The sequence below is a fragment of the Aedes albopictus genome, chromosome 3 (genome assembly GCF_035046485.1).
Source record: "Aedes albopictus strain Foshan chromosome 3, AalbF5, whole genome shotgun sequence".
NCBI classification, from domain to species: domain Eukaryota; kingdom Metazoa; phylum Arthropoda; class Insecta; order Diptera; family Culicidae; genus Aedes; species Aedes albopictus.
In genome coordinates this window covers 368,734,433-368,748,123 of record NC_085138.1, presented here as the reverse complement: position 1 = coordinate 368,748,123, position 13,691 = coordinate 368,734,433, and the positions used below count along the sequence as shown (strand labels likewise).

General features: G+C 38.9%; 1 protein-coding gene across 1 annotated transcript; it reads left to right on the top strand.

Moving 5' to 3' along the window:
• Positions 1-169: 169 nt before the first annotated feature.
• Positions 170-13,459, top strand: LOC109432323 (leucine-zipper-like transcriptional regulator 1 homolog). The gene is made up of 5 exons (XM_019708662.3): positions 170-1,104; positions 11,212-11,688; positions 11,756-11,913; positions 11,972-12,492; positions 12,609-13,459. Exons 1-5 carry the CDS (start codon positions 344-346, stop codon positions 13,029-13,031), a joined length of 2,340 nt encoding a protein of 779 aa, XP_019564207.1. The 5' UTR covers positions 170-343; the 3' UTR covers positions 13,032-13,459.
• The last annotated feature ends 232 nt before the right edge of the window (positions 13,460-13,691 follow it).

Sequence of the window (13,691 nt, the reverse complement as noted above, 5' to 3'; positions counted from 1 at the left end):
GAAGTAAAACTCTTTATTTTGCAACTCGTTACAAAAATAACAACTTTTCAAAAGTTGAAAACATAATTTTCACCCATGTGATATTTATTTCGGTTTTTAAATAATTTACTTTCAGAGTGCATTGCGTGGGTCGCCCTAAATTTTTGTGAACATACTCCATTCTCTGGGCACAAAGCAGAGAAGCAAAGTTTTGTTTGTGCAAAGAAAATTTTATATTTTTGCAAAAATTGCTGTTAATTTGTGAGAGTTATTTAACAAACGATGCATTGATTTACTTCATTACCCTTAGCGCGTATCGGTGGTGCAATCAGTTGTCAGTGAAATAGTGTAAAAGTCCTAGACAATGGCAAACACGAATCGCTTCACCTCGCCCACGCCTTCTTCCGCGTCGTCGTTGGCTGGAGGTGGGCCGAGCAGTAGCACTTCCTTGTCGTCGGCTCCGACGCCGGGACCCTCCCCGAGTGTGGCCAACAAATGGAAACGGATGCTCGAATGCGACGAGTTTGTCGGGGCGCGGAGATCTAAGCACACGGTGGTGGCCTACAAGGATGCAATTTACGTCTTCGGGGGCGACAATGGCAAGAACATGCTGAACGACTTGATCCGGTTCGGGGTGAAGGATAAATCGTGGGGAAGGGCGTTCTCAACGGGCACGCCACCGGCTTCACGGTACCACCACTCGGCGGTTGTCCACGGGACGTCCATGTTCGTTTTCGGAGGCTACACCGGGGACATTCATTCCAACTCGAATCTGACGAACAAGAACGACTTGTTCGAGTACAATTTCCAGAATGGCCAGTGGACCGAGTGGAAGTTTGTCGGAAAGACACCGGTGCCAAGAAGTGCCCACGGGGCAGCTGTTTACGATAACAAGCTGTGGATCTATGCCGGATACGACGGGAATGCCCGGTTGAACGACATGTGGACAATCCGGCTGACCGGCGATACCCATCACTGGGAGGAGGTCCAGCAGAAGGGAGACCGTCCGCCGACGTGCTGCAACTTTCCGGTGGCGGTGGCGAGAGGTTGTATGTATGTGTTCTCCGGGCAGAGCGGGCTGCAGATAACGAATACGCTGTTCCAGTTCAATTTTAAGGATAAAACGTAAGTATGATCTACTACGCTATTACTTTTCAGTTTTTTTAAGCATGTTAATGTTAGGACATAGGGTACAAAAAGTGATAGTCTAGATTCAGTCATTTGCTACACTTCTCATTGATTCCCTTCTAATTGAAATTCCCTTAAATTCCATTTTCTATAAGAAATTCAGGGAGAAATTGAAAAAACACATATCTTGGAAGTAGGATTACCAGGAGGAATACCTCAAGAATTTTCAGCAGGAATCCTCGAAAGAATTCCAGTAGGAAATCCTGAGGATATCCCTAAAGTCCTAAAGCAATACCTAAAAGAACTCGCGGAAGGAACTCCTGTTGTAGGAGTTGCTGCATGAACTTCTGGAGAAATCTCTTATGTAACTCTTGGAGGCATCCCTGAATCCTCCTGGAAAAATCTCAGAAAAAACTTCAGTAGCGATCCCTGGAAGAATCCCTAAAGGAACTTCGGAAAGAATTTCTGAAGGAAATTGAGGAGGAATCATTGAAGGAATTTCTTGGGCAATTTCTGAATGAACTTTTGTAGCAATCCCTGTAGTAACTTCCGGAAATCCATGGGGAAATCCCTGTACAGGCGTACCTCGATAGTACGTACCCTCGATAGTGCGTACATTTTGCCTCGATAGTACGTACACCAAAATTTAGTTAACCCTTTCTTTCCCATGGTAGCACAGGTGATCCACTACTTTGCACTGTTCATACAAATACAGGATAAGTTAGATCATTCCCATTTTTTCATCAGATGTTTGTATATGTTTAATGAACTATTATACCAAGTTTGGTCAAAATTTCTCTGCTCATTTTTGTTCTGGAGCTAAATGATTGAGCGAAAGTCGGTATTTTTTCTATTTTAATTCAAATAATATTTGAATATTCAATATTCCGAAACATCAACATTATTTTCATCGGAAAAAAATACTAGCATGCCCTACAGTATGTATATTATCACAATAAAATACCGTTTCACAAACAAGTTGACGATAAAACACTAATTTTATGATCAAACATGTGGATCATCAGTGATCCATTGGGAACATAACGACATTTTTATCCTTCCCGATCTAAACTGTTCCTTGTTAACATGTTTGTTTACATTCAAGATATTTTCCATTATTAATAGGGTTTCATGTAAATATGTCATTATTTCATATAATGTAATCTATTTAGCGCCGGCAATAAGTCGTAGATGAATCCAGGAGGGTTTATATGGTACTAGGAGAGAATCCATAGATTCGAAGCGAATCATGTCCGAATAACTACTTATGATAACTGCAAGAAGTCCGACAAGTTTCATTAAGTTTTACAGAAGGGCTAGATAAGAATCTCGAGATGAATTAAAGGTGTAATAGACGATTTATAAATATATAGTTTTGAAAAAAAAAACAATATACAAATAAAAACCTAAATTTATATATGTGAATTCAGTGCATCCATCTTCCCAATGGATCACAGGTGATCCACCCAAAAAATCATTTTTTTCATTTCTAACGATATTTTGGAGTAAAACTATACATCTTTTGTTCTGGTGATTTTTTTCAGAAACCATTTTATCTATTTTTAAATGTCAAAAAACCTTGTGGGAAAGAAAGGGTTAACTTTCAATCTACAAAAATGAGTTCGAATCATTAGTAGACGTATAGCAAAGACTCCGATACTATGAATTTGTGTTATGCAGACTCCTATAACACGGATTTTCATTAATCAGTTTTAAAATATAGCGAAATGAAAGGCATGAACGAATACGTTTAATGTAATGATTGCAGTATTCTTTGCTTTACATCTCTACAGGGGAGGACTGCTTCTCAGCTTAGTGGTTGATAAGCACTTGCACAGTTATTAACTAAACGTTTCCTTTACCAATAGAATGTTGTAATAAAATAAAAAAGCACATGATGGTTCTATTTTGCGTGGTAATAAAAAAAAACTAAATTTATCGGCGAAGAATGCTCTCCAAAACATAAATCAAACCCATCAAGTTACTTATCCAAACCATTGATTTCAGTTAACTTACATGTTATTTTTTTCGTTTTCCAACAAATAACGGTTTTTTTTTGCGATACGTAAATGCAATATTTGACAGTTTTCCATGAGTTTGGAAATTTAAACAACTTTGAGTACTGTAAGGCACTGCAAGCCGCGGTTGCTAAGGAAAATGTTCTTAGTTTTAGACGTTTCGTGGCTTTGTTGTTTACGATTCGGACTTAAGAAAATCGTCAGCTCTCGGATTAAAAAAAATCGCCGCATGAGTGGTTGGATTTAATTCAAAAAGGGGGGGTATGCGTGCGTGTGCTGTTTTATAACTTGATGGTGGCATGGTGGCTCACCTCATGTAGTTCCTTCTGGGATTCCACATGAATTCCATACGGGGCTCCCCTCGTGATTTGTCCACAAATTTGCTCCATAGCGTTCTTCTGGGATTCCGTACACTCTTAATGAGATTCTTCCAGAAGTTTAGGGGTGATACACAAATTATGTCACGCAAAAATGGACCTTTTTCAACCACAACCCCCCCCCCCCTCCCCTTATGTCACACTTTTTGTATGAAACCTCAACCTTTTTTTGTATGGGTCGTCACGTTGTGTGGCTTCGTGGTCGTGCGACTAGTGTCACCAAGCATTTAGTCGCATCGTGCTAGGAGCGCGGGTTCGATTCCCGCCGCAGCTATCAGGAAAAGTTTTCGGCTGTGCCACTGGGCGTTGCATGCTAGTCCGTTGTCTAGTGTCGTGCTTTCTTCAAAGAGCGAATAGCTCACTGGAAGTACTAAACGAGTCCGTTGAAACGTTATGCAAAACCCCCCTCCCCCTAAAAGCGTGACGTAATATGTGCATGGCCCCTTATTTAGCATTCCATCAGAAGTTCCCTCTGGGGTTTTCCAGTTTCTTTTTCTGAGATTCCTCTAGAGGATCCGTCTGGAGTTCCGTCAAAAGCTCTTGCCAGGATTGTTCCACGAGATTCTTCCAGAGATTCCTGGATTTCTGTAGAAATCAATTCTAAGATTCCTTCAGCATTACTCCTTCTAGGATTACCTTAGTAATTTTTCCTGTAACTCTTCCAGGCATTCTTTCTGTGATTTCTCCACAAACTTATTCTGGAATCCCTCTGGGATTTATGTGATTCTTCAGGGAGCTATAACTAAGTTGCTTTTTCCTGTGTTTATTCAAGGAAATCCTACAGGAGCTGTGTGAAGAATTAGCATTAAGTTAAAATTCACAAACACAAAGAAATTAAAAAAAAATCCTACAGGAACTACATGAGGAATTCCATAAACAAAATACTCTAGGAAGATTTCTATTACAAATATCTAAAAGAATTCGAGAAGGGTCTGCAAGAATTCCTGACGGAGCTCTTTGTAGAAACCAAAAAAAAGTCCCTAGATGATTTCTGGAAAGAGTTCTCGAAGATATCTCTGAATCAGTTTCTGAAAGACTTCCTAGAAGAAGCTCTAAGAGGAATTGCGGAAGAAGTTCTTGAAAAGTAATTCCCCAGAAGAAATTACAGGAGGAATCCCGGAAGGAATTTTCGAAAGAATCCTGGAGAAATCCCAGAAAGATTACCTGGTGAAATTATTGTAGCAATCTCAGAAGGAATACTTGAATCAGAAGAAGCTCCCGAAAAAAACGGAAGGGGTTCCTGGAGGGATCTTGGAGAAGCATTTAGAGGAACACTGAATGAAGTTCTTGTCAGGGATCTTGTAGGATTTCTGGAAGGGTTTCAGAAGGAATTCCTAAAGAATTCTCAGAAGATACTTCGGGAAGAATCTCGTATGAAATTCCAGGAATAAATCTTTTCTGATTGTTGCAAGGAGTTGTTGAAGGAATCTCGGTAAGAATTTCTGATACCGTTTCCGAAAGAACTCCTAGAGAAAGTTTGGGTGAAGTTGCTAGAATTTCCAGGAATACTATCTGGAAGCCAAAAAAAAATCCAGAGACATCCTAAAATAAACTATTGGGGAATTCCGGATGAAATACCTGGAGGATTTCAGGGACTCCTTGAGAAATTCTGGAAGTAATCTCTTGAAGTCCGAAACGTGAACAAGAAGGCCACAAAACGTCAAAAACTTTGAAAAAATTCTTTAGCAACCACGGCTTGCATTGTCATATAGGCTGTACCAATTCAATTGTTTCGCTTTCTCGCTCCCTAAAGATTTCTTCAAGTTTCTTTCAGTTCCGAAATTCCTCTAGGTGTTGGTTCCGGGATTTCTCCAGGAATTCTTTCTGGGATTCCTTAGGGATTCTTCCAGGAATTTCTCCTGCGATTCCTAATGAGATTCCAGGGTCTTTTTTGAGATTTCTTAAGAGATTCCTTCCAAAACTTCACCAAGAATTTCCTCTGTAATTCTTTCGGGACTTTCAGGATTTCTTCAGGAATTTCGTTCCGTGATTTCTCCATGAATTCATTCCAAGATTCCTCCAAAAATTTATTCCGAGATTCCTACAGGAATTCTTTCTAAGATTCATCAAGTAATTTTTCCTTGAATTCCTCCAAGAGCTCCGGGATACCTCTAGAAATCCCTTCTCGTAAAACAATTAAACTCTTGGAGTAGTCCTAGAAGGAGCAACGTTCAGAAGATTTTGAAAATATCACGGCAATAAATGTTGCAGAAGAAAATACATCTAGAATGTTTTTTAACAAGATATAACTGATCTAGATCGATTCAATTATATCTAGACCAGTTTGGTTCTAAAAGATAACTAAAAAAATCAATATAAGTTCCCAGAGACAAGAGGCACGAAGCATCCCCAGAGCACAAGAAGATTTTTCCAATATAGATAGCATCCTAAACAAGCAAAATTACGTAATTATTAAACGGACCCTTAGGCCACATGTAATTTTTTGGCAATCCTGACGTTCTAGAAATAACATTCTTTGATTTAAAAATGAAAATTGAAATAAAAAATTGTGCTTCGATAGTACGTACGTTTCGATAGTACGTACACTAAACGAAGCGGTGGTGTACGTACTATCGAGGTATGCCTGTATTTAGGGTGGGGCGGGGCAAGATGGGTCGCATAAGGATGGATCACTATAACTTCGTAAATACAAATCGGATTGGTTTGCATTCGTCCGCTACTCTTTAATACACTAGTTAGCTATGCTAAAAGTCGATAAAAAGTTCATTAAATACAAAATATGATGTTAAACAAGCAGTTTTAAAAATTGATCGATTTTGTGCCGTGAAAAAAGTGCGGGGCAAGATGGGTCACCTTTTAAGTAATTAACATTTTCTCAACGAAAAACGTTAAAATATATGATTTGTTCCGCATTCAAATATGCTCCATATCCATACTGAGTAAACAAGAGCTACTAGTAAACATCTTATAAATTTATTTGGAATATAAAAAACTTAACGATTTGAGTGGTCCTGAGGCGACTTGAAAATCGATGTTTTACTAAAAAATTATCATAATTTTATGTTATAATTTTGAGCGTTTATTCCGCTTGATTGAAGTCATTTATGAGATAGTCTTGTAAATTGTAAGTTGTAATAAAAAATAAATAACTTTTGAATGCTCCAAAAATACATTCAAAATTGAAGGTGACCCATCTTGCCCCGCGGCCGTTTATATGGAGAATATATGGAATGTATCGCATAAGAAAAATGGCAAAAAACCATTTTATTTTGTACTTCCAATGAGAGTGAATAATTTTTCAATCAATGCCCCAAACTTTTGTATATTCATGCTGGTCATCTAACAAAATTATTAACATAATCAAAACATGAGTAATGTGCCCGAAAATGGCACTGACCCATCTTGCCCCGCGACCCATCTTGCCCCGCCCCACCCTATCTGAACCTATGCTTGGGTCATCCTGTAAGAATTTCTGAACTAAATCCCGGAGAGATCCCTGAAGGAACTTCAGGAGGAATGCCTGAAGGAATTTAAAAAAAAATCTCTGAAGAAACATCTCCATTAATCCCTGAAACTCCTCGAGGTATCGCTGAAGGAACTCGTGGACTAATTGCTGCAGGAACTCCTACATGATTTCCTGGAAGTACTTCAGAAGGAATCCTGGAAAACTCCTAGACTAATCTCCAAAGGACCTCCTGTAGAAATAGGACAGATTGGTGAAGTACTAGATTTGTAGTAATGAGTTGAATTTTAGTATGGTGAGAAGGTCAATTCTCCGTTTCTGCAATAAAATGGTGCAAAAAGCGTGGGTATTATGATTCCTTGCCTAATTTGATGCTGTTTGAGCAAAACTTTGGGCAACAGTGTTGTTGTTTTCTCCATTTCTTGGAACATAAACAACATAGTTATCCGAAGTTTTGCTCAAACATCATCAAATTAGGCAAGGAATCATAATACCCACGCTTTTTGTACCATTTTATTGCAGAAACCGAGAATTGACCTTCTCACCATACTAAAATTCAGCTCATTACTACAAATCTTGTACTACATCGAACGTGCACCATTCCTGAAGGAACTTTTGGAGGAATTCCAGATGCATCTGGGGGAATCCGGAGAATCTGAAGGAATTTCTGGAGGAATTTTAGAAGGAACTCCTGGATTAATCTCCGAATGAGCTTCGGTAGGAATCCCTGAAGAATCTTCTTGAGAATCCCTAAATTCTCCTAGTGGTATCCTTGGGACTTCCTGTACACATCTCTGAAGAAAATCCTGGAGAGATCCCTGAAGGAACTTCTGGAGGAATCCCTGAAGGAATTACAAGAGAAGAGTGTGTTTGGCACCACCACAGTCTGCAAAGAACTCCTGAAAGAATCTGAAAAATCTCCACGAGGCATCTCGAAGAAATTTCAGGAAGAATCCAAGCAACAATTTGATGCCTTGTTTACTTTTAAGATGTTTTGAGAATAGTCGTAACACCAAGATGTATTTGCTTTAGTTTTATAATGGTATTTATAATCTTTTAGAATCTACTCGACTTAAAATTTTACTTGGGTGAAGAAATTCCAGGGGCGATGAAGGAACTTCTGCAGAAATTACTAAAGGAACTCCTAGGATAAGTCCAGGAGGAATCCCTGGAGGGAACCCAGAAAGAACTTCTGCAGAAACCCTTGATAGAACTCCAGGAGAGATCTCTGAAAGAACTCATAGAACGACCTCTGAAGGAACTCCTACAGAGATGCCTCGAGGTATGATAGAAGAAATTCCTGATTGGAATTCTTGTGGAACTCCTGGAGGAATCTCTAAAGAATGTACTAGACTAATTCCTGAAAAAATCTCTGAAGGGACACCTAGACTAACCATTGAAAAAAAACATTGAAAGACCTCCTATGAGAATCCTTAATGAACTTCACGATAAATCACTGACGGATATCCCTGAATACTTCAGAAAGAACATCTGAAGGAACTCCTGTCGGAATATGTACCTGAAGAATCTTACGAAAAAACAAATCAAGATGAAACTCATAAAGGCATCCCTGAATCCTCCAGGATAAATTTCTGAAGCAACTTCTGGAGTCATCTAATCCTTCTAGAAGAATCTCTACAGAAACTTCTGGAGAGATGTAAATGATGAATGAAATTTTATAAAAAATGAAAAAAAAAAACAATTGAAAGATATATATTTTTTCAATTGAATTTGTTCTAAGTGTTACGTTTGCTTGTCTGTGATTGAAGACCGAAGTAGACAACCCTTTGTTTTTGTGAGAGATGTATCGATGTATTGTAACTCATATTATGTGCATTTGCATTTTATCCGTTTGTCTTGTTAATGGTATAATAGATATAATATAACGAGAGTTATTCTATTGCAGAGCGTTAATGATTAATCATAAATTTTATCATGATTTATGAATATTAATAAGGGTTAATCAAAAGCATTCATCATAATCACACATATTTATCGTTTAATCATTAATCAATAATCTTAATCATACTGCTTTTGAAATTTTAATCATTCAGTCAGTCAGTAATCATGAAATTCATGATTTCTTTTTTTTTTTCAAAAATCTTCAATACAGAGTTAATTTTTTAAGTTTAATTATTCTTTTTGTGTATCTGGCAACCTTTCGCTTGTTTTGTTTCGATCCTGATTCTTGCATCTTTATTGAAATTTATTGTAATCAAAAACCGATTGAAAAGCAATCTTCTGATCTCCTGATTTCACTATTTCAGTATAGTATCAGGAAGTCTTGATCTTGATGTTGCAGCTAGAAATCCAGCACTTTGGGTCCTTGTTGTTGTTATGCCTCTCAAAAATTGTTTGTACTATTAACAAAATGTAGGGTCAAATTCAACAAACATGATTGTCATCTGAGGGCTACCAAACATTTTTGTCGAATTCAACCCGAAATGTTCGTTGCATTTACAAACGTGTTTGTTAGCACCATAATTTGACATGATTGTATTTAATTTCAACAAAAATTTCAGAGGTTGTGACAAACAGGTTTGTTAGACATTCGTAGCTTTGTTTTTTTTTCTTTTTTTTCATATAAAAGCAAATTCATTTGTTTTTTTTTTCTGATTACTCATTCCATGATTTTGTTTACAATTTCCAGTAATTGACCGAAAAAAAACTAATAATAAGTTATAGGGTTGTGATTTTCATTTACGGGTTCTCGGGTTAAGAAGAATCTCGATCCACTGAGTGGTTTTCACTCGAAAGCGGTTGCATCAGGTGTAGAAAGTGGAAATTCCTAGAAAGATTCGAAAACAATGACAATTTAGTATAAAGTTTCTTTGAAGAAAACACAGTAGATTCAACTATTGTATGATAGTTTGAGCTAATTACCTGATAAAGATTTCCTGTATTTGTCAGCAAATTATTCTACTTGTAGCTCGCAGAACGGGGTCCTCCACCTTCGTATGTTGATGCTGTTCAGCAGCGTGATTGTTTGCTGTTAAAAAAAAGGTGATTGGCACTTTTTCTAGTTAATTTTATATGAAATACTTACGGACAAGTATAATAGCGACTTCCGAACCCACACCACACCGACCTTTTGATCCCAGAACCGCCGAGGAATTTTCCGGCTAGCTGATGAGCATTTCCTCAAACTTTGCACCGACAAAACAATACACTGTTAAGTTTTGTACACCTTTCAAAATATGCGCATTATCAACAAACGTGATTGTTGATTTGCATAATATTTTGTCGTTTTAACTGACAGTGATAGTTGATCCGATAAATAGTTTTTGTTAATCCGACAATCATTGAAGTTTGAACTCAACAAACCATTTTGTAAGTTCAACCTCACCAAATTTCTGTGCGTGTAGGGTTAATCATGACTAATTTTTTTGTTAATCATGAACGGTGTGCCATTTTTCCTCTTTACCAGTTTTTTTTCTGCCATTATCGTTTCGTGTTGTTCCGGATTGTTACGTCCTGGAGTTTGGGGTGGCCGTGACACATCCTCGTGTATTTAAACTCCCAAGAGTAAACAAGAACAAATCAAAACGCACTTTATTTACACTCAAATATTACATTACAAAGACGCGACACGTTTATAGCACGGCGGTTACAAAACTTGTGATTCTAATTGACAGCTTTGAGCATCAACCGAAAGGCAGACTCGTTACCTTCAGTGAGCAGTATAGGGCACTGCACTGTTTTGATTTTGTATGGGATTTTGACGTTTCTTGGCCTTGTTGTTTACAAAATTTCTGTAAGTGTGAAAGAGAAGGAGAGAATTTCATGCAGTGCCCTATAGGGAGAGACTGCTGATCAGCTCAGTGGTTCCCAATACTGACAATCCGGCAGATGAAAAATCACTGAAACGATTAAAATCAAAGCTTTTGGAAAGCTCAACATTTTGTTATGTATGATTCAATTGACTTTAGAGTAAATTATAATCAGTCTTCGGATTTCGATCGTTAAACGAGTTATATACAATACTATACAAGAATTTCTATACTGGTGATATACCTATTGTTACACTATATGTTTTTGTAGTTGATCCCTATAAAACCCTTGAACGAAACATACAAATCAGTTGTGATCTAACCGTCAGCGAAACAGGTGTTATCATAACGAAAGAAGACATCTCACCTTTGTAGGAGTATATGGAGGAACCATCATCAACCTCATTCGATCAGACCTATAATCTGTTATTATTATTATTAATATTTATTAAAGACAACCTGTAATCTGTGATAAGAAATTTTTCGGAGGGTAACACTGCCACTACATATTTCAGCTGGCGCCGAATCTCCAACGAGCACATCCTGAGGGGTGCCCCTCCACCGCCGGCCCGCCGTTATGGCCACACCATGGTCCACCACGATCGGTTCCTGTACGTGTTTGGCGGGGCGGCTGATTCCACATTGCCGAACGATTTGCACTGCTACGATCTGGACTCGCAGGTTTGGTCTACGGTGATTCCGGCGTCCGAATCTCAGGTCCCCAGTGGGCGTCTGTTCCACGCTGCGGCCGTTATCGGCGATGCCATGTACATCTTTGGCGGCACCATTGACAACAACGTCCGCAGTGGAGACATGTATCGGTTCCAGTTTTCCAGCTATCCGAAGTGTACCCTGCAGGACGACTTTGGCAAGTTTTTGCAGAACCGACAGTTTTGCGATGTTGACTTTTTGGTTGGAACGGACGAAGTGAAAATTTCAGCGCACATTGCAATGATCGTTGCTCGATCACAGTTTTTAAGATCGAAGATATTGTAAGTTGAGCTTGTATTTGTTTAAAATTATGTGGGATCGTTGCATGTAGGAATCTTATATTTGCAGGACGGCTCGTGATGCCAGGAACGTACACTATGAAAAATTGTTCGGAACGGCAGAGGTTCCATTTGCTGAACGACCAGTATTGGAAGTTCAGTTGCCGAACGCACAACCTGATGCATTTGAAATGGTTCTCAACTATATCTACACGGATCGCATTGATTGTAAGTGAACGCTACCATTTTGATACGAGAGACAGTTTTAATTTCCGGTCTTTTTCAGTTAAGGATCCCTTCTGTAACAAAATTGTGCTGCTCATGATGGACGTTTATCAGCTGGCCGTCCAATTTTACATTCCCAGGTTGGAGCAACTATGCGTGCAGTATCTGGAGTTCAAAATTTCCAAGACTAATGTCCTAGATGCTCTCTACAATGCCGATCGGATGGGTCTCACTTTGATTAAGGAGCACTGTCTGGGTTTCATCACCAAAGAGGATCATTTCTACGATATCGTCATGTCGCCGGAATTTGCTGCGCTTGAGAAACCTCTTATCGTGGAAATAATCCGCAAACGCTTGAATCCGAGCAAACATTCCACCGATATGAAGTACGATAAAACGATTGGAACGTCGTTGGAAAACGACATGGCTGTGTTCCTGAAATCCGGCGGAAAGGAATTTTGCGACATCAATTTGGTTCTGGAAGGAAATGTGATTCCAGCGCACAAATCGATCCTGGCGGCCAGGTGTACCTACTTCCAAGCGATGTTCCGCTCGTTTATGCCGGCTGACAACATCGTCAATGTAAGTTTCACGGTAGATGTCTAGCTGAGGTAATGAATTTATTGTGGCCTCAACTTAGATTAGCTCCAACAAAAATGTTTCATAAAAGGTTTCTAAGGTTGTTGTTTTTCTTTTAGATCCAAATCGGTGATATCTCGCCGTCCCAGGAGTCGTTCAGCTCTCTTCTGCGCTTCATCTACTATGGCGACACAAAGATGCCTCCGGAGGACTCGCTGTATCTTTTTCAAGCCCCCTGTTTCTACGGGTTCACCAACAACCGACTGCAGGCCTTCTGCAAGCACAACCTAGAGAACAACATCACGTACGACAACGTGCTGCAAATCCTGGAAGCATCGGACAAAATGAACGTGCCGGACATCAAGAACTACGCCCTGCGGATGGTGGTTCATAATTTCTCGCAGGTCGCACGACTACCCAAGATGCAGGAGTTGACGCGGGAGCTCTTGCTGGACGTGATCATGGCCGTCGCAGAAACCAAGGGGGACAACAAGCGGATCAGCCACGATTCGACCTTCATCAGCTTGTACAGCGACATTTGAAGGATAGCCTTTCTTCAGCCGGTTCTGAGCATCCTGTTGGCGTGGTTGCGGAACAATAACGAGCTGCCCTAGACCAGTATTGTTCGTAGGAATCTCTCGTTGGCCAAAATTCTCTTCAACAATTGATATGCACCGAAGTTTTAGGAACAAATTAATAATTATGATGAAAATTCTCATTATCGATGTTCTTGATGTGATTGGCTTTAGTCTAGTGAATATTTAGGGGAACGTAACGTACTCATCTGTAGTTCAAGTCATGAATTGGTATGTCTTATTCTTATCAAAGCTAGAAATTTACAAATAAAAAAAAAACAAAATCAATCCAGTTGAAAATCAGAATACCTATATTAGTGTTGAATATATTCAACTTTTATTGTAATCAGTACATAAAATGACTACATTTTAATAAAGAAAACTTCCTAACATTACATTCGGGAATTTTTATTTTATTACCGTACGGGATTTGGTCGAAGGATCCCAGATTTTCGTGAAACTTTTTCCACAGGCAGGGCTCATGGGTATATGAACAAAAAAAAATTGAGAAAAATTCAGGGTCGCCTATTTTCCCGGAAAACTCAGGTGGAAATTCTTTGATTTCCCCTGACACTACTTACTTTGAAAAATCATAACTCAAGAACGAAGCATCATAGAAACATTTTT

Coding starts and splice junctions, on each gene's coding strand:
- LOC109432323 (XM_019708662.3), top strand. CDS start 344: ATGGCAAACACGAATCGCTTCACCTCGCCCACGCCTTCTTCCGCGTCG. Junction 1,105..11,211: donor TTCAATTTTAAGGATAAAAC/GTAAGTATGATC, acceptor TACATATTTCAG/CTGGCGCCGAATCTCCAACG. Junction 11,914..11,971: donor CTACACGGATCGCATTGATT/GTAAGTGAACGC, acceptor GGTCTTTTTCAG/TTAAGGATCCCTTCTGTAAC.